General features: G+C 41.0%; 2 protein-coding genes across 5 annotated transcripts; both read left to right on the forward strand.

Moving 5' to 3' along the window:
* Nucleotides 1–743: 743 nt before the first annotated feature.
* On the forward strand, nucleotides 744–6,227 carry gpa33b (glycoprotein A33 (transmembrane), paralog b). The gene is made up of 7 exons (XM_020089888.2): nucleotides 744–917; nucleotides 1,292–1,458; nucleotides 3,025–3,238; nucleotides 3,377–3,541; nucleotides 3,633–3,749; nucleotides 4,639–4,762; nucleotides 4,861–6,227. Exons 1-7 carry the CDS (start codon nucleotides 866–868, stop codon nucleotides 5,465–5,467), a joined length of 1,446 nt encoding a protein of 481 aa, XP_019945447.2. The 5' UTR covers nucleotides 744–865; the 3' UTR covers nucleotides 5,468–6,227.
* Nucleotides 6,228–6,512: 285 nt separating this feature from the next.
* Nucleotides 6,513–20,681, forward strand: ildr2 (immunoglobulin-like domain containing receptor 2). Of its 4 annotated transcripts, XM_069533048.1 has the most exons (10): nucleotides 6,690–6,866; nucleotides 10,256–10,585; nucleotides 11,466–11,585; nucleotides 14,853–14,909; nucleotides 15,635–15,781; nucleotides 15,944–16,105; nucleotides 16,376–16,489; nucleotides 17,442–17,643; nucleotides 18,852–19,512; nucleotides 20,072–20,681. In XM_069533048.1, the coding sequence occupies exons 1-10, from the start codon at nucleotides 6,827–6,829 to the stop codon at nucleotides 20,105–20,107; spliced, it is 1,869 nt and encodes a 622-aa protein (XP_069389149.1). In that variant the 5' UTR covers nucleotides 6,690–6,826; the 3' UTR covers nucleotides 20,108–20,681. The 4 variants fall into 4 exon arrangements, with proteins under 4 accessions (XP_019945795.2, XP_069389151.1, XP_069389150.1 ...); XM_020090236.2 differs by lacking the exon at nucleotides 16,376–16,489 and having other exon boundaries at nucleotides 6,513–6,866; XM_069533049.1 differs by lacking the exon at nucleotides 14,853–14,909 and having other exon boundaries at nucleotides 6,556–6,866; nucleotides 20,072–20,246.
* Nucleotides 20,682–21,031: the final 350 nt, after the last annotated feature.

Consider the following 21,031-nt stretch of genomic DNA (forward strand, 5'->3'; position numbering starts at 1 on the left):
TTAACAGCCAATCACCCAGAACCAGCAGAAACCAGAGCTAATTAAAGCAGCAGGGTCAAAGGTCATCATCCCTCAGGTACCTTCATGATGTTTTTATATTGTCTGTGATTTGCTGAACTAAGAGACAAGTGATCATCTCTTTGTATAGAACTCCTGCAATGGGTTCTGTGTAATGCTGCCCCCTGCAGGGCAATTTGAGCAAAACACCAGTTGTTGGTACATAATGGACACAAATACGGCTTTGTAGGAAGATAAAAACACACTGACTGTGATCAACTGAGCTTTTTATTCCAGAATATCTGTATTGTTTTAATACAGAGTTGTTCACATTAGTCAGACATTACTTTTTTTTTTGACAAACACTAACACTTCACAATCATTTTTCCATCCCAAACCTTTCTTTATTTTTGAAAATATATAATATGTTTATATTTCTTACTATTGGTAATATTGTTATCACTACTATATTGTTTTCAGTCATTTACTCTGGCATACCTGTAGACTTTATATGAGGCATTATAAGAGGAAATATATATATCTGTAAACATATTTGTTGACTGCTTCAGTGTGGTTTGCAAAATATGTATCTAGTGCTCATATATGCTGAATAAATCTGTGAGTGTCAGTTAAAATGCTATGTTTGTTCAGACTGTGTTTGTCATGTTGAGGCATTCACACTTCTTCTTCGTCAATGATTGGTCCTCTGGTGACATGTGATCCGTACCTATTGCCTTTTTAACTGGAAGAGTCATAATCTCTGTACCTGGGAGTTCACCGTGAAGGTTAGGCAGGCTCTCGCTCCTGGACTGAGACCATCAGTTTTAGATATTTTTTAATGTCTGGATGATTTTATCCCATTACAGCGATGACGACAAAGAAGCAGGTTGGATGGCGAAAGCTGTTTCTGATTCTCACAGGTTGGTTTCATACTTTTTTCATTCTTTCTCTTTTCAAAGAACCACCACACCCCTGTGCCATTATCACCTGTGTTAATCATTAATCTAACGTATCGCTACTCAACCGGAAGTAGGATTTGGTTTAACTCAAGAAAGATCTGCAGATTAAACTATTTATACCATTTCAATTTATTCATTTCTATTTATGTAAAATATACATTGAATACAAATTACATAATGTAGTTTGAGTTGTTCAGATTCAAACAATTTCTCTCTGGAGTAACATGTCACAAAATTGTATGTCATTAATTTCACAAAATAATCAATAATATTATAATAAAACTGAGGAGGGCAGAGACTGGTTATCTGTTATTAGGTACTGCTTGTTGTTTCAGTGCTGCCCTGCTGCAGGAGCTTAGAGGTTTCTATTCCTGAGCGTGAATACATGGTTGCAAGTGGAAGTGACGTTTCCTTGACCTGCTCCTTCATCCCAGCTCGAACAGGCTACAGCACACTCGTCCTCAGTTGGGAGGTCGACCCCGAAAATATCAACGATCCAATGGTAAGAGTTCAATCTAACTGCCTGTAAAGATACATGTCATGGGAATATTTTGTAAGTGCGGAAATATTGTGGTTGACCTGCCATGTTGAGTATTTATGGGCCTGTGGACATTTAGTTTCCTGTGGTTTTGTCAAGTCAGAGAAAGAAAAATGGTTGATGAGGTCATCAGGGTTATTTCAACTGCTGGTGGGATTGTAAAGTAAAACCTGTGGGCGTGAAGTGTTATGTTTCTTTATTACCGATAACGTTCTCAATCACATTCTTATTAACTCCTAACTCTAAAATGTTGCACACTAAAATAAACCGGTGAGTTTCGATATGTATATAACAGACTATTGTTGAATTAAGTCCATGACAATATCACTTCCTTAAATGGACAAGGGACACTTGCCAAAACCGATGATTCACTGTAGTATATAATATAGTTAAATTTTTTTAGGGTGTCCTTTCAATACTTGATAAGTTACAAATGCAAGTTCAAAGTAAACAAGTTAGATAATAGTATCTTTATTAAAGAGTAAGTTGTCCTGTATTAATCTAATTAAAAACATTTTGTCCTTCAAGTGACAGTTGAAATATTTTACTAAGTGAAAATGTTGCATCTGCATCAGGAAGGTTAGGGAATCACTTAAGTTATTGAGGTGCATCCTCTGAAGACCATGAATATCTCATGGTGAATATATCTGGTAACTCCTCATATAGGGGGCAAAAGCTCTGGGTTCAGTGGTTTGCTGCCAACTTGTGGAAACTTGATTCACTGAAGGGTCAACGTTCAAACCCAGCAACACAATTGTATTAAACTTCTACCAAGCAACAGCGCCCTCTGCAGCCACTAAAGAACAGAGCTCTGACTGTGTTGTCCCACTCACTTAATGTATAAACACAACTGAATGGTGAATATTACCCATGATCCCCAGCTTCCTGAACCAGAAGAGCTGCTGCTGTGACAAATTCACCAAACTCTGTTTTGAATTTTTCAGTTTCCTCACTGAATCGTGGAGATTAACCCTGTTTTTTAATGACTTCTTAGTCTTTTTTGTCAGCTCAGCATTCTTCTTGAACTTGCTGGACCTAATTCTGTTGATTTAACCTGCGACTATCAATCCCACACTTCTCACACCTGATCATACCCAAAGTTTCAGAGTTACAAAGAGCAACAACAGACCTTTAGGGGGAATTAAAAAGACATTCTCCCTATAAGTTTGCATAGTGTTGCTTTATGACTACAGTCAATTGTTTTAAATGACCTGTATTGTCCAACTGACAGCCCATCATCTAAATAAATACATTTTACAGTCACATGCGACAGATACAAAAACTCAACAGAGAAGTGGGGAATGCTTCAATAATCATTTTGACATTTAATCAACAATTGATTCATTGATTCATTTAGTTCAGTGCATATAACTTTTCACTCTGTACAGCCTCTTATACCTCACATTTATGTCATGGTTATTTGTGGCACAGCACTGATTATATTGTTAACACATTTTATTTTTATATTATATTGACCATTAAATTGTATATTGTCTTAGCAATAAATGTTGTTTGTGTTTATATCACCAGAAATCTGTGGCCACCTACTTTAAGAATAATCCTGTTGACATTGCACCTGCCTATGAAGGCCGAGCCACTCTGGAGGTCGACCTAGAAAACCATGTGAGCACACTCACCCTGAACAAGGTGACCGTGAAGGACAGCCGTCGTTACCAGTGCAGTGTCTTGATCCCCAATGACGACGAGGGAACAACAACTGCCGCCACTTCCCTTTTGGTCCTGGGTGAGAGTTAACCACTGATGTACTTTATTTATCTGTCTGCTGTGAATGAGTGTATTCATACATTGCCTCCATGATTATATTGAATGAATAGAGCTCCCTTTAAATAAAGTGACTGTTTTTCATTCTGCTTTCTCTCAGTGCCGCCCTCTCCGCCGGTCTGCAGCATACATGGGAAAGCAGAGTACTGGAAGGACATCTCCCTCACCTGCATCTCTGAGCAGGGATCCCCGAAACCTACCTATGAATGGAAGAGCTCCAGTGTAGAAAACATTCCCAGAGTACTTCCACCTAGGGCAACTCAAAGTATGTTTCGTTGAGGCAGAAATCCAAGAGTTCGTTTTCCATTCATCTGTGTCAGAATGAACGAATGGCTCTTCATCTCATTGTGTTTCAGAGGACGGGGTTCTGTCTCTCTTCAATATTTCCAGAGAGACGTCAGGGTTCTTCACTTGCATGTCAACAAATCGAGTCGGCACTGCCAGCTGCAACATTACCTTAGCAGTAACACCTGGTGAGTGTTAAGACATTATTTACACACTCATCTCTTCACAATGAGCCCTCAAATAACTTTTAAATCAGCTCCTCTGAGCCTTTTAGTCTCTTTAAGTTAATTTGCCTGTTCCATGTCCTTAAACCTTATTTCCTGCAGCTGCTTTCATCACAAAATCTATTAGAAACTCAGTGTACACTACATCCTGCAATCACCAAATATCAGAAAAAGGTTATCAGCAGGCTATTGAACATGGCAATGCATTTGGCCATTAAAATATCAGACTTTCCTCTCAAGGAGATAATTAAAAAATACACTTGTATAGCAAATTCATTATGCTTAATAACGAGTTACAATAAAATATATCAACAATATCAGGCTGCAAAGTCATTGATTAGGTAATAATCCATTATTCTTGTGGTTATGGTTTGTTCTGCTGCCCTCTGGTGGCCCAAAAATACAATTAACTTAGCTTTAACACTTCTCGTTTGTGGGCCTCACATGTTCATTGATTGTGTGTAAAGGCGGTGGACATGACAGATCCCAAAAAGAGAAGCAAAATCATCCTGATGGTCCCCTGGTGGCTGGTTGCAGAAAAGGTCATAAAATCCACCTCCTCCATGTTAGAGGATGGGAGATCGCAGATCCACACCTGGATCAGATCTACAAAATCTCGCTCAAAATGATGTCATAGACAGAAGGATAAAACAAAATGGCAGTGCCCTGTATCAAAGATATTTTGACTATTTTTGCACAATGGGAGGAAGTGGAGACACATGGCCCATCTATACAAACCAACTCTGTTTTAAAACTTGCATTCAGCATGGCTAATGAAGCTGTAAATGGTGGTTGAACTAACCCTGGACTAAGTAGAGGGTGAAAACCCTTGTGTTTCTTTCTGTCTCTGTAGGTGGTATGAATATGGGCTCCACTGCAGCTATAATTGGAGGAGTCCTCGCTGGTCTCCTGGTTCTGGGGATCGTCATCTTCTGTTACTGCCGCAAAAAGGGCAAAAAGGAAGAGTATGCTGAGGGGTACGTATTGTATGTCCTGTGTGTTTACTCCACTGTAATCTACCAGCAACACCAATAACAGTGTATGGATTATTAGTATCACTGTTTGTCTCTGTTAGTGCTCCTGGAGAAGTGAAGTTCTATGACAGAGATGCTCCTGAGGCTGGAGAGCAGTACTTGGACGACGAGTTGAGCATCGAGACAAAGGAACACAAACAGCATGAAGACATGGAAGCTGCTCCCCTAAACAGTTACACTGTTACAGTTGCTCACAAGTTTGACGATGATCAAAACAGTCACAGCAGTGGTAAAGAAAGAGATGGTGGCAAGGGCAGTGACATCAACTCTAAGCGTTACCGGGACGACCAGCATGATCACTATCGTGGGAGTCGTGATCGTCTTGATGATAAACCTAACTATCATAGAGGAAGCCGTGATGGACTCGACGAACAACGTGATCGTTCCCGTGGCAGCCGTGACCGACTCGACGAACAACCCCCTCGTTCCCGTGGCAGCCGTGACCGACTCGACGAACAACCCCCTCGTTCCCGTGGCAGCCGTGACCGACTCGACGAACATCCCGATCATTACCGTGGCAGCCGAGATCGACTTGACGACGAACGTGATAATTATCGTGGCAGCCGAGATCGACTTGACGACCAACGTGATAATTATCGTGGCAGCCGAGATCGACTCGATTATAGAGACGATCAATACAGGCACTGATATGAGTAATCCCTTCTTACTGAATGCTCTTTAAAGACCCGTGTTAATTTAGGGTAGCTAACCTGGTTGGGTTAACATGGCTGAAGGTCTGAGTTGCATAAATCCATATCATCCAAATCAACCTGGCTTATATTATAGTAAAAACCATACAACTCATATTTACAACAGTGAATAAAAATATATAATGTATTGGTATCCTGATTATAGGAGAATAACAGGTGGTAAAGAAACCATAAGCATGTTACTCTTCTGATTACAAAAAATCTGAATTAATTAACTAAACCTAAATGTCGTGCTGTCAACATGCTGTACATATCACGAGTAGAGAAATTCAAAATCTAATGGTAAAGATATTTTCATTTTTGAATAGTTTTTGACATAAGTACTTTTTAAATGTTTTTTGTATTTTCATTTAAAAAAATCCCAAATCTTATAAATGAAAAAGTAAAAATATTTTCAGAATATTATGAATAACTTCTTTGCATTATATCTGATTTGAAATGTCTGTTTAATATTTTGTAATGATGCCAATTTTTTTATGTGTGTGGTGAACGTCTCTGTAAAGCCAAGCTTATTACAGCTTTTTTTCTTTTGTATGTCTTTGATTGAGAGGCAAAGTGAGCGTGACTTTATGTTGAATTTGTGTTTTACTTGAATTTTTTAATTCTTTATATTAATTAAACAATTCACATTGTGTGGTAAATGAATCCTATTGAATGTAAGAGCTTGAAGTTAATTAAATTTATTTAAATTAAGAAAATTGGGTCAGTACGTGCTTGCATAAGAATTATATTAATATATATTCATCTTTTGTTATATTGCTATTGATGAAAATGATACTGCAATAATTATTGATATTGTTTTATTGCCCAGCCCTAAGTTAACACAAAGAAAACACACATCAAGATTTTGAAACATCCCACAACCTACGCACTAAACCTAAAAATGAATGATAATGTGACACTTATCGTGATAATTATCGATATATCGACCAAGCAAGTCCCCACCACCCCCCCACCCCCATGTCTGCCCCCCTCCCTCCTCCACACTCACGCCGGGCAGACCTCTCGACCCTGCCGCAGACATCTGCTCCTACAGCCGCTGCAGGGAGACATAAAGAACCGCAAACCGCAGCTCCAACCCCCGCGGTGTGTGTCGTGGACTCGTCTGCGGGAGAAGCGGTCGGGTCTCGGCGCTGCGTGGTCGTGTCGTTGACGGGACTCACCTCTGAGAGTGAAGTGGTACAGTCCCGTTACTTCTCTCTGGAGCCTCCTGTGTTTGCAGCAGCTGCAGTTTTTGCGCACGACGAGATGAGCAACATGCGGATAAAGTGCACTTTACTCTAACACGGACACTAGGATGAACTTGTACCAGCTGGCTGTTTTACTGGGAGCTTCATGTAAGTCTGTTTCTTACTCTACAAAACGCGTAACCCTCGATAACATGTCTCCTTTTTACGCAACAGGTTGATCCTATAAACTCCCCGCCTCATTATCCCAGGCACCGTTACTCCACTCAGGCTGTGCGCTTTAAGTTTAATGTTTGTTTCTCTTCTGCATCTCCATTTGTGTGATTTAGATAAGATTGAAAACATTATTCACAGAGATGGTTCACTCCGTTTTTAAGAACTAAGAACACATCAGGGGCTTGATGGGGTGAAGCTGCTAATCCCTGGATTTATTGTTTGTGCTGATTAATATTGTGCTGATTGTACTTTATAGTAAACATCGCCCATTCTTACATGATAATAATATTCCACATGTGTTTATCACAGTGTTGTTACAGGCCTATAAGTACAGGAAACCTTTGAAGTACAATAGTGAACATCAGGAATCTACTTTATACTTCATACTATACAAGAACAGTGTACTAGTTAATACACATTGTAATATACTATGTGTATAAAATGGTATCTTTTTTACTCAAGCTGCAATGATTATAATAATAAATGCTTTTCTTTGACATTTCTTATAATAAGAATAAAGTGAATATTCTACTCTGGAGTTTTAGACCTTTGATTGAATATATTTAGCAACTAGTTTCATATGATGTGGTTACTGTTCCTCCTTCTTTACGCTGTGCACCTGTCCAGTGGCATTTTGTATTAATGTTACTGAAATCGGAATAAAAAATAGTAACTTCAGTATATTACTTCAGGCATTTTTAGTCAAAATTATATTTCATATAGAGTCATTTTCAGTTTAATCGATTTTGAAAGTAATCCGTTGATCTATGTTAGACTGTGTTACTTTCCACTTTCCACTTTCCCAGACTGTGAGTTTTAGTGTAACACTGCAGTGAAATCATTAATCAAACATGGAGCCTCTATTCACTCTTATCAGTGTGTTTTTCGTCGTTGGGCCTTTGAGTCAATGTGAAGGAATGCGTGACACAGAAAAGGCAGGAAATGCGACGGCTCTGCAGAGGAAAAGTCTGACGGTGTTCAGGAAACATGGAGCAGCAGCAGCAGAACTAACAGAGCTTTGACCTGGAACACATCTGTGACCGCACACTGTTTTAAAAAATGCTGCTATGAACTGAGGCCTCGTCTGTACTCAGGAGGAGGAGGAGGAGGAGACTGTCTGTGCAACCTGTTCATTTACCTACAGTGAGTCACACCTGATATGAGCTCTGTGTAAATAGTAGTTAAAGGTGATGCATCCAGCAGTGACTGTTCCCTTCTGCCAACCTCCTCTCACCTCAGACTCATGGTATTCATGCGGCAACAGTTTGGTTTAAATCTCTAGCAGATAATTGGTCTGCTCGCACCCAGCTGGACGAGGCCAGGCACTCCCATTGGTCGGGAGTCTGTGACTTCACCCCCCCCTCCTCCCTTCCTCCTATCCTGAAGTGGGACAAGAGAGGGAGGGGAGGGGGGGGCTGTAACAATGGACTGGTCCATGAAAAAAAGAAACAAAGGGAAGACCAATGCTCTTTCATGGGAGGAATTTAGGAGCTCGACCCCCCCCCCCCTCCTTGTTTTCTCATCCTGTAAAATCATTTGGTTTAATTACCGTCATCTCTGTTTGTCAGAGGAATCAGAAACCTTGTGATGCTGACCGGGGTCAGTGTGTCATGAAGGACAAACACTGAAGACTCACTACGACTCTCAATCAGACAGAAATGATCAGCGACAATTTTGATAACTGATTATTTTAATTAACAAAACAGTGATGTAATTATCACAATAGGAGGATTTGTTTTCAACCAGTTTGCACCAGAAAAACATCAGGTATATTCAGGAAACTGATATCTATGAGTGGGAAATTTGGTGCGTCTTGATTGAATTGAAGGGGACTGTTGGGCCTTGGCAGATATAGACGCTCTACTGTGTCATTCTAGTTGGTTCTTGTGTCAATCCATGAATCTATTAATGGACTAATGAGTCCACATTTTAAATAATGAAAATTAGTGTTAGCTGCAGTCCTATGGTTGTGTGGAAATAGGAAGACTTGCTCTCATTTTAGATAAAGGCGATAAACGCACACTGTATATGTTTCTCTTCCTGGTCAGAAGAAGACTCACGCTAGTGGACTTGCTTTTGTTTTGATTTCCTGTCTGCTGGGAAACATTTAGAGCGAGTTCCTGCCCCACCTAGAGCTAATATGACTCGCAGAATACACCCACGAGCGTCTCCAGCCCCTCCCTCCCTCTGTGATGACAACCCCCTGCCTCTCCACGGGCCTCCCAGCCCCCCACACACACTGGAATTTAACCTTCCTGACCCTGGTACCGAGCAACAGAGGAGCCCCCCCCCCCCCACACACACACCTAATCTCTCTTTCTTTTGTTTTCTCCCGTTTTGATATGACGGATATTACTGTATATTCCAGATGAAGTGCAACCATGAAACATCTCTGCAGACAAATAACATACACACAATAGATTGTGCTGCAATTGCGATGTGATCACGTGCATCCTCTTCCAGTTTATAAACTGTTTTTGTCTATGTAGACTCAGCTAAGACTTGTACAGCCTTGTGATATTTAGTCCAGCCCATTGTTATCACTGAGCCTAGACTAAATATATTAGAAATACTTTGCAACATAACACTGTGGTAACTGCCTGTTGTTCATAGCGGCTGATTAAAGTTAGCCAAATCCACCTTCTTCATTCTGTGCAAAAAGGTGAAAGCTAATATGAACTCTCAGCAGTCTGATGCAGATACTTCAAGTGGTCTTTAGTTAACCCAATATTACGATAACTGTATTTCTGTTTGATGATGAAACTCAGCCGATATAAGCCCTTTACAGACATATTAGTGTTAGATTTTATGTTTACTTATGTGCACTATATATAAAAACTTGTATTCTTCAGGATATTTCAATCACATAAGATGTGCATTTATGTTTATTTTAGGTAAAACATATTTTCATTTGATTTATTTAAGTTCTTTATGTGTTTGCATTCCCCCCCCAAACATCCAAATTGGCCAGCCTCTATTTTTTAGTACAGGGAGGATAAAATATCTGAACTTGAAACTTTAAAATGTGATCCCTTAAAACAAAAAACTGTCTCTACGATGGTAGAATTTATGCAGGACTGGAATGCATAATGAATGGAATTAAATTCATATATGGTAATAAAAGTAATGAATGAATATTTAAACATACAAACCTGCAACCCGGGGCTGTAAAAAAGATTTATCATTATTTTTTTAATGATGCTTAGACAAAAAGGCAGTTTGAAGACATTAGAATACAGGCTTATCTTTGTGTCTGTTATTCAAGAAACTTTCACTTTCACTTATTTGTCCTCTTCTCTCCCTGTTTGTTTTGTCTGTGTCAGTGTGTGTGTGTTATGGTGTCCATGTCACAGTGCGGGAGAAGAAGCGGTTTGCGATGCTCTTCCAGTCCGTGGTCCTCCCATGTCAGTACCAATCGGCCTCCACCCAGGCCCCGGTGGTGCAGTGGTGGTACAAGTCCTACTGTCGAGACCGCACACGAGACTCCTTCAGCCTGCAAGAGAGTCTGGGCGTGCAGGTCTCCGATCTCGGAGCCACTTCCCACCTGGAGTGCTCCGACAGCAGCCGCACAGTTCGGGTCGTGGCCTCGGCGCAGGGAGCCTCCATGACGCTGGCTGAGCACTACAAGGGCAGAGACATGTCCATCATAAACAGTAATGTCATCATTCTTATACTCTGAGAGAAAGATATGATTTATAGAGGAAGAAATGCTGCAGCTGTTTGAGCACTGCACCCTGAGATTCATCCCCGAGCAGGAATCATAGCTGACTGTGCTTTGTGTTTCCTGTTCTCTAAATAAACACCTTTTGTCCTCGTCTTACAATAGAGCAGGCATTAACACACACTCACACAAACACCAATCCTGCTCTAGCTCCTATTCATGTCTCTTTTTAAACCTCAAGCCTTATCAGGACATAACAGCTGTCCTCTATCCAAAAGTGTGAGTGGAACAACCCACATGCAACAAGTCTGCTCCTCTCATCATCCAGTACAGTTTAAATAGCCCCATGATAAATTAAAGCTTAAATGATAAGGGGTTTAGTTTTTTGTTAACATGTCAACAAGCAATAAGCTGATTAATTGATTGGGATTTTGCATAGTGAATATTAATAGAAGTGATTTAAACACAAAGATGGTGTACGCTTGTTAAGTTATTGTGAATTGAATACCTTCGTGTTTTGAACTCGATTTGGTCAAATTGCAGATGTATTATGTTTTCAAATGAACACACAGATATCAGTGTTCAGCTGTGTGGGGTTAGGAGTCATTTAGTGTGCTGAAATACTTTCAGCATATACAGATGTAAAATAGTTTCAAGATAAATATGACAGAGTATGAGATTTTCAACAACAGGCAAAGGTCATGTCTGATTACTGAGCCCCTTACAGAAATGTGTCTAATCTCGTGTTTGCTTTCTAACTCTCATTAAATAGAAGCAATGCTCTACAGAGGATCATTTGAATTTACAAAATGCAACAATTTAACCTTCTTTGACTTGAGCACTTTTAACCTTGTCTTCTTGTCTTTGTACAGAAGCAGACCTGCGGATCGGAGAGCTGCAGTGGGGCGACAGTGGAGTGTACTTCTGTAAAGTCATTATTGCTGACGATCTGGAAGGGAAGAATGAGGGTCAGCTGGAGTTACTTGTGCTTGGTATGTCTGTGCTTGACTCTTCAACGAACGGAATGACAGTACACACATTTTGAGCCAGATCATGATCAGTTGACAGTTTTCCTTATTTATGTTTGTATGTTTGCATATTTAGTGTCTTTTTGCATTAGCAAAGGTTTTAGAAAAACCTATTTACTGCCTTTGTCCTTAAGTGTCCATACACCAGCTTCCATGGAGACGGTTGAATGGTATTTGCATCTTTACACGGTCCTGATCCTCCATGATGGACGCAGTTGTTTATTCTAGATGGCTGGACTGTACTTTAGGTACATCTACAGTCAGTTGTGCATTGGCACCTCGTTTTCATCCTGAGATGTTTGCATTGTTTTTTTTTTAGTTTTGTGTATGTTAGATGTTTAGAAACGTCCTCAACACATCCAATTGGTCACTGAGCAATTTCCTGCTGTATTCTCACTTGGGCTTACACTGACATTTTGCCAGGGGGCTGGAAGGCAGAGCAGCTGACTTTGCTTTCTCACAAACAGCCCCTCAAATCGAGGAAAATAACTGGAGTTGAGTTTATATCTGAAAGCAGCTCACAAAAGATTCTGTTGGTCACCCAGGTCGGCAGGACTGGACTTTATTTGCATCTTAAGTCAGTCGAACAAAATGAATGTCAGAGTTGTGACACCATGTGGTCATATTTCCAGCCGCACAACCGTCTATTTTCTCATTGTAAAGGCTGTTTGCTGATTAATGATTACACAGAGCTCTTGAAGCCGCTCCGAACAGCTAATGTTTCAGTGCTAAAGGTCGGAGATTCACCATCTACTGTTAATGAAACCTGAAGTAGTGTGTCCACTCACTGAGAGAGAGAAATTGTGGAGACCATTGTTGCCAAAGCCACTCCTTAAGCCGTTACCATGGCGACAGGTTTTTTCACAGCGGACAGGAGCACGTTAAGGGTTGGTGCTGGTGCAGACGTAAAGACAGAGGAAGACAAAAGAGGGAAGGAGACGAAGAAAAGGAACAAACCGAGGCTATGAATTCTCATGATACTGTGATCTGAATGTAAACCAAAAGAGATTTCTTCCTAAAGTTAAAACTGACCATAGTAAGCTGGTGTTTAAGTTTTCCTCCACTGTGCACTAATCTGATTATAAGCAGCTCACAGGACAGAAGGAGGGGGTCAAACTTGGGAGAATAAGAAAACTACTCTGGGTTGATACCAGATTTCATTTTGACTTCGCCACATTGCACCTACAAAGAAATTAGAAAGTGAGTCAAACCACTTCAGGGCCAAATTAGCATTTCCTGAGGTTTTCACTGTGCTGAGCAGTAGATGATAAAGTAATTGTCTCATACTTGTCAGTTCAACATCAAGCTCTTGACAGAAGCAGGTTAGTTTAGCCAAGGAAAACAGAGTGAAACCTTAGTCTGTATATAAAGATGGACGATGCGTCTCCACCATCCACCCTGGATATGAACGCTGCACAATAGTGATCAGTTGTGCTACAACCAATCATGAGTCAGTGTCAGCTGTAAATCATAATGTTTCACCCCTTTTAATATGTGTGATTGGAGCTACCTTAAATGGTAGAAACCATCTTTTAAAAAAAAGCATTTAACGTGTGCTTTGACTTTTTAGTTTGGTCACCTCAACTAACATGGATGAGGCAGGATCTTTAACCTATACAGCAGCCAGCCACACGGTGGTGATTGAGACAATCTGGCCTCACTTTTGCGGAGCTGTCATGTCGTCCATCTTTAAAAAACAGTCTATGGGTGAAACAATGTGGCTGAAAGTAAGAGAACACATCTATCAGAACCTCTAAAGTTCAACCATTAACACGTGACATCAAGTTTCTCACTGATGAAGCGTTAAAGCACCAACTTGTCCCACTTCCTCTCTCACAATCTCTCTAATCTCTGGTTTCATTTTTCTTTTGAATTACATTTTTTCTCTTGCTGAATATTCTCGTGCGCTCCTCCATTATTCCTTCCTCGACCTTCACTGCTCTCCCTGCATCTCTCACTGCCTCCCTCCCTCTCAGGCCTGCATAGCTGCTGCGCTCTCTCAGGTTACTCAGCGTTACTGAGCCTCATGGTATGTAGATGAGTGTGCCAGGCCGGGAAGCAAGATTACTTATTTTATCAGGGAGGGGTGTGTCTTTTTTTTTTTTTTACCTTCATCCTGGAAACTACATACTCAGCACCACTCACCATAGAAACTGCCTGTAGTGTAATTATGTGATCTGACAGTGACTGGTCTTTACTCTTAATTACAGTCCTTTTTTCACCACCTCATGATAAAAACACAGTAGAAACTCAAACGCCCACTCTCTCTTTTCTTTTTTCTCTTTTGACATTTCTCTTTTGGTTCTCTACATTTTGACCTGTTTATCTTGTAGATGAAGTACAGAGGAGGCATTGTTTCACAACCACAACTTGCACAACCTTTTTAAACGAACTCCTGCAGTGAATTGTTGCCCTAGAATTGTGATGTGCCCCAGTTTCCAAAACCCCCTCTTGGTCCTCACCCACATTGTTGGCAGCTCTCAGTTTAATGGTTTCTGTGTGTCTGTATGCACGTAACATACATGTGCATTCATTCGTGCGCTGTGGAGAGGTCACATGTTTGTTGTGAACCTCATCACAGAAACATGGCACTGCAGGGCGCTTTCTAAATTTAGATTCAATGTAAAATAAGTTTGACCTTTGAGCTCTGAACTTTATTCATGTTCAGAGGTTTGTAGAAGCTGAATTAGGTATTTACACCAAATTATTGGACAGTTTTAAATGTTTGACCTGATGGTGGCGCTAGAAGAAAGGTTTAAGGTTCACAAAAGGGATCAGCAGCAGTTCAACCTGATGGGAGCATGAGTATCTCTGTCACTATACAGGAAACTTCAGTGGAACTCTGCAGCCATTAGGATTCATCCTCTGAGGACTATGAATGTCTGAACAAAACTGAAAGGCAGTTGATTTAATAATTGCTGAGATATATGGACTGATCCACTGACAGTCATGCTGCGAACAAGGCTTAAAATCTGACATGATCTCATTGATCTTAAAGTAAAGACAGCGTATATGGTAATTCACCAAATCTATTTAAAAAACAGATTCTATTCATTTAATTTACATTAATTAAACATCAATGCTTTGTTTAATATATAAGTCAGTCCCTTCTGTTACTGCATGGCCATCAATCATCCACCCTGCTGCCAGATTTTCTATTTGCCTGACCTTTTGACTCCTGCTTCTTGCCTCCTCTGCCGGCCTTCACCTGTGCTCTCCCTCTCTCTGCAGGCAGGACAGGTGAGCGGGACGATCTCCTACCTGAGTTTGATGTGGAGTTTATGCCAGGTACGGCACTTCGCTTGCACTTATGTCTCATTTCCTGGCCTTTTCCAGCTTTCCTAATGCCGCCTAATGTTTAATTCTCACATCAGACTAATCACAACTTTGACTAACAAAAGTCGACTGACTGAGGAAATATTACCAGCTACAAAATCTAACCCAACCTGAATGTACACACAGTCTGTAGGTTTTTGACGCAACATAAAGAAATGCTTTGGCCGTGATTTGTATTTCACAAGTGTGTGTGCGTGTTGACTTAGCAAGGCGTTTCGAGTGGATTTCAATTCACGACACACCCTGAGGAAGTGTGTTGTTAGAGTCTGGATACTTTAGAGATGTGATGATGTGATGAGGGATAAGAGTCACTTAGAGTTCCCTAGAGATCTGCTGAAGTTTCCTATTGAAGTGGTCTGTGGGTTTTGGTTGCATATTTGGAAAGATGCAGAAAAATAACATTGAGAATTGTAATGAATTACAATTGAAGTGTAGATTTGGCAAACATTGCAACCATTTATGATGGAAGCGTACTCACCGCAGCAACTTTAGAGAAATGCAAATATACTTTAACGAGTCAAAATGTTTAAATAAGTTCAATAAGTGGCGAGAACATAATTTTTGTCTGACAGTTTTGTCTGATTGTCAAGATCACTTTATTGGGAAGTTAAACTGAGAGGCTCTGCACCTGAAACAATAGATACATATATTTTTATCTGTTTGTGTTTCTATTCCAGAGTGGGCGTTTGTGGGATCTGTTGTCCTGGGCAGCGTCTTGTTCCTGTTGTTGATGGGGATCTGCTGGTGCCAGTGTTGTCCGCACTCCTGCTGCTGCTACGTCCGCTGCTGCTGCTGTCCTGACACCTGCTGCTGTCCAAGACACCGTGAGTATCAAAAACAGCTGAATGAATTTACATTTACATTTAGGGCATTTAGCAGATGTTTGTCCAAAGCGAATTACTTTAAAACATGACTATCTTTTCTTTATTTGCATCATTGACAGCAGGTTTACTGTAGTTTTACTGTTGTGCTGTTATCCTGTGCAGTGTATGAGGCAGGGAAGATGGCGAAGAGTGGACAACAGGCCCAGGTACCTGTGTATCCCTACTACATCCCTGGTGTCCCTACTGTGGTCCCTCTTGCCCCGTCATCCCACATGGACACAAAAATCACTTCAATACCTTCAGTGGAGAATAACCTGGCTGCAGGTGAGTGTCGTCAATGTGGTTCCTAGATATTAGAAAGCTCTGTAACTTCTGCCTTCACTAACCCTCATCCCTCATCCTCATGTCTGTCATGGAAACTAAAGAAATGTCCATCAGCCACATGCATGTTTGTTGTTTACATCTAATCTTTGTCTGTGGTTCTCTGCAGTTTTGCCTCGTAAGAATGTTCATTAAGTGTCTGTTGCATGATTATTGTACGTCACCGTGTATGTGTGTTTGTGTGTACGGGTGTGTGTGTGTCCACATCCACAGTGCGGAGTGGTTATCGACTGAAAGCCAGTCCAGACCAGGACTCAATGAAAGTTCTGTACTACATAGAGAAGGACCTGAATCACTTTCCCTCTGCCAAGATGGCTGCACTCAAACGTAAGCCTGCACAGATGAGGCCAGTCTCTGTCATCTGTGTGGCAGTGTTGACAATGTGTGTGTGTGTGTGTGTGTTTGTCCAAGTGTCTTTTTTATGTAATGTGCATGGTTTGTGTAAATGAACTAGTTCTCTTGTAATCCCTACATTCACTTCATAACATCTAACTCTAAGTCATTTCTCATTTCTCAAAAAGGACGGTTTATATGTTCAGCCCCTCTTTCTTTTACTCTTCTAGAGTTTGAGATAATTGTTATTGTCAACAAACTCCATGAAAACAATTTTAACGATTTTAACGACCTAAGCAGGTAGAGCAAGTTCACGTAGAGCAAGTTCACGTAGAGCAAGTTCACGTAGAGCAGGTCCAAAACAACTTTTTCTTCTCTTAATGGCAGAAAAACTTTACTGCACCAGGTTTGTCTTCAAACACACAACCAGTCTCTGGTGTCTCAAGACAACAATACATGCCTGACCACATCTGGTTTTAAGACCAACATGGGCGCTCAATTGTTTCTTATTTCTTATTTAAATGCGGGTGCTCAACAGGAAGATGACTCTGGTTCAAAACTAGCTAAGATAATCGTGTTTTGCATAGACCCCTTTTGTGCTGGTCTTAAGTTAAGGGTCCTGACCCTTGACCTCTGACTCACTGGTCACTCAAAAAACAAGTCACAAGCCAAATAATTCCACACATCTCTCTTGCTCTTCCTGGATCTGCCCTTAATCAGATTTAAAGATCAGACCTGAGGTACTTGCAACATAAAAACATAGTATAGAGTTAAGTCACTGAAGACATATCTGGCCTCAGTAATTCACAGTGAGCTGTAATTAGAAGTCATGATTATATACTGCACGTTATATAGTTAGTATATAAATGTTTGATTACAGCGTTTCACGGTTTCCCTGAGAAATATTTTCATGATGAGAATAAGATTGATGCATCTGTGACCACAGCCACTAGCCTATCAGAACTGAGCTCTCTGCACGAGGGCGGGACAACGGACTTCAGACACACCTATCAGACGGTCCAGATGAAGGCGCTCCCACCCATCGCAGATCTCGATGACCACCCAGCAGTGAGGGCAGCTCCACCTTCACAGAGACACAGGCCCAGACGGGACAGAGGACACCTCTCAGATGATGAACTAGACCGAAGGTAGAATCTCAAAATATGTTTTCAGTGTAATTCTGTCTGTTTGTGTGCAGAGAGTGAAGATCCCATGAAATGTTATTATAAGTTCCAGGCCTGTTTGGACGTAGGCTACAATATGTGGCTTTATAGTCAGTAGTGAAGCCTGACTTCATAGTTCTATGCTGATGATGTCCAGCTGACACTCATACATCCTGACTTACTGTCTCACTGAAACTAGACCATAGATGCAAGTCAATATTCTCAATCTGAATCCTGATAAATGATTATTGGCCTCTTTACCTTCCTCCTCACACTTTTAAAACTCTGTTATAATCTTTGACAGCAACACAACACAGATCGTATCAATAAAACTTCCTCACATGCAGCAGGACAAAATCGTCTAATTTACTTCAATGGACTCAATATTCCAATATTAACCTGATTAAAACAATAGTCTGAATAAGACACTGTTGTGTAAACAGCCTTTTCTGATTACTTTCACCCAAATAAGTTTATACTCGGAAACAGTAATAATCAAATTAAGATGTAGAGTATAACAACCTTAGTTGCATTACATGTGTACGTCTTAATCGCATTATTATCAGACATATGGCCGTTACCAACTGCTTGACGACATATGCTCTGAGTTTGGGTGTAAACAAGTAGGCAGCAATGTTGATGTAAATCCTAATCAGATTATAGAGATTATGAATATAAATGAAAAATGATATTATAGTAACTCAAATAAACATCATAATTGGAGGAATTTCTTATTCGGAATAGTCTGAATTTTGCTGTCGTCAGTGTGTTTCCATATCTCTGCTGCTTATTTGCCAACACTCAAAATCACCAAACCAGTCTTTCAACACGTTCAGCAGTTCCCTCCCACACTGGATACAATTCAAGGCCGTTCTCTTCCCTCCACAACCAGGGACCCTGCTACCTCACAAACCTTTCCTCCATCACACGCTCTTTCTTTGCTTTGTGTCTTTCTCTTTCTTTGCTTTGTGTCTTTCTCTTTCTTTGCTTTTGCTTTGTCTTTCTACAACATCTATCCCTTCCATCCCACACCAAGCACCAGACCTGGGGTGACCAGCGAGTTAGTAAGTTTTAGTGTTATTTGCTTGTATTGTCTTTCAGTTTATAAAGGTTATTTCCTGCTGGCCTACTTTGTTATGTAAGTGTAACCTCCATGTTACTGTGGGCTGAGCTATGTGCTCTTTTGCTGGTAGGTGGAACCCTCGCTCAGAGCACCTGAAGAGAAAGACGCTGGGCAGAAGAGGACGCACCGGCTCCCTGGACGAGCTGGAGGAATTTGCTCGCTCTTACGACTCCAGCGGTCGACGGGCTGAGCCTCCATACCGCACGTATGATCGGGATTACAGCCCGCCCAGGCGTTTCTACAAAAATGAAGATGATGGCTGGGGGCGCAGGAGCCCCTCGCCATTACCCCAAAAGAGAAGGGACACATGGGACAGCGATCGTCCGGCTCGGCCTCCTCAGAGCCGAGGATACGACGACGCCTTCCTCAACGGCGTGCTAGAGAGCAAGGCGAGGGGGCGGGGAGCAGAGAGAGGTGCTGGGAGGATGGACGAGGACAGTGACACTCCCTCCAAAGGCAGCTCCAGAGGAAAAGGCAGCGATAGTTACTACAGCCGGTCGCCTAGCAACCGTCCAGAAGAGGATGACCCTTTGCCTCCGTACTCTGAGTGGGAGGCCGAGCGGTACCGCAGGGCTGATCACACCACAGACCGGTACCGCACTGCAGAACCTCCCAGGTCAGACAGATACAGAACCACTGATCAAGCCATGAGGCCTTTCTCCTACACCCGCCCCCCCAAGGGAACGTCCCACACACTACAGGGGGGCAGAGAGGAGAGGAGCCGAAACCTGGTGAGTTACTTGTAGCAGGAACAAGGACTTCCTTCCTCTTCAGCTCCTCAGGAATGGAGCCGCTGAATATTGTAAATAGTTGCAGGACACAACCGGTGATATTCTATAGTTTTCTTATTGTCAAAAAGTTCTGAGAAACATCATTTGTTTTTGTTGGCAGTAAGAACAAAAGAGAACAGCACCAGTGCTTTAACATTTCAAAATGTTTCACAGTATTTTGTACATAATCTGTCTCTTGTGCAATGTGCATGCAAGTTACATGGTCTTAACACTGAATCTGACTTTTTTTATAGGTAGCTGTAACATATGTCTTTAAAAATGAGGGAACTGAATGAGAAACTGAAATGATCACATTACATTTGAACTTGTATAATCTGTTACTGTTAAAAACAGTCACGCGTGGAATCAGTGATTCAGTCTTTATTAACCAGGCTTGAGCTGCATGACTTCTATAAACTGTATTAAATCTTTGTTACCTCAGACATCAGGCTGGACTAACCTCGCATGAGCATGAATGCAAAGCCTCTAATCGTGTGGCTCTTGGTGTCTTCCTTAACAGAGCACCGCACCGAGCAGGGACTCACTCATAGTGTGAGGAGGTTTCCCAGCCTCCATCTGCACAGCACTGCCAGTCCGTTCATTTAAACCGTCCTGTTGCTACGCAGGAGGGGATAACTGTTCCGCCACCCGCCACATGAAGCCTGACTCCTGATGTAACTGCACTGAAAAACAACAACATAAATGGATGAAAAATGTGCACGAAGCAGCATGTGCAGACATTTCTGTTCGTACTGGACATTTTTACTCAAATGCATGAGTTACACCAGTGTATTCTGCATGTGTGGCATATCGACGGTATGTATGTGGTGTGTGCAGCAGTTTTATTTGAGTTTTGTGACTGGATTGACTTCACACTAGTGCCAAGATGTGTTTTTTATTATTATTTTCTGCCAATGGTCTTTTGTAAACCAAGCAGAGCACCATAGTCTTATTGTTTTCCTACAGTCTTCATACTCAGTATACTGCACCTCAGGTTCACTGTGTATTTGTGTGGTTGTCTGTTGTTTATATTGTACTGTATATTAGTACTGTACCTTGAATTTGTCTGCAGATTTGAATTGCACTGCTTAAATAAATGCTTTTTAAATAAAGAAAACTTTATAAAAGTCGTAATCGTCACTAATAAATATATTTGACTTGATGTATCCTGATCAACGGAGAGAACACACTCAGCTATAGGAGATCAACTATCAGTTATTTTCACAGGAAATTAACGTAACATATTATTAACATATCAGTCAGATCTTACATTTTTATAAATTGTTTTCAACCTTTGCATTTTTGGAAGCATATTGTTGCTTTTATGCTGTTTTAAAACGTAGCAGGTCAGAATTTTAAAGGCTTTACTTCAACATGGTTTTGATAAGAGGTTTGTTTACAACACTTGTTTCACTTTTGAAGGATTAAGTCTAATTTGAATTATATTTTTGGCATAAAGTATTTCTTCATACTTAGACAT

The sequence above is a fragment of the Paralichthys olivaceus genome, chromosome 10 (assembly GCF_024713975.1).
Source record: "Paralichthys olivaceus isolate ysfri-2021 chromosome 10, ASM2471397v2, whole genome shotgun sequence".
NCBI classification, from domain to species: domain Eukaryota; kingdom Metazoa; phylum Chordata; class Actinopteri; order Pleuronectiformes; family Paralichthyidae; genus Paralichthys; species Paralichthys olivaceus.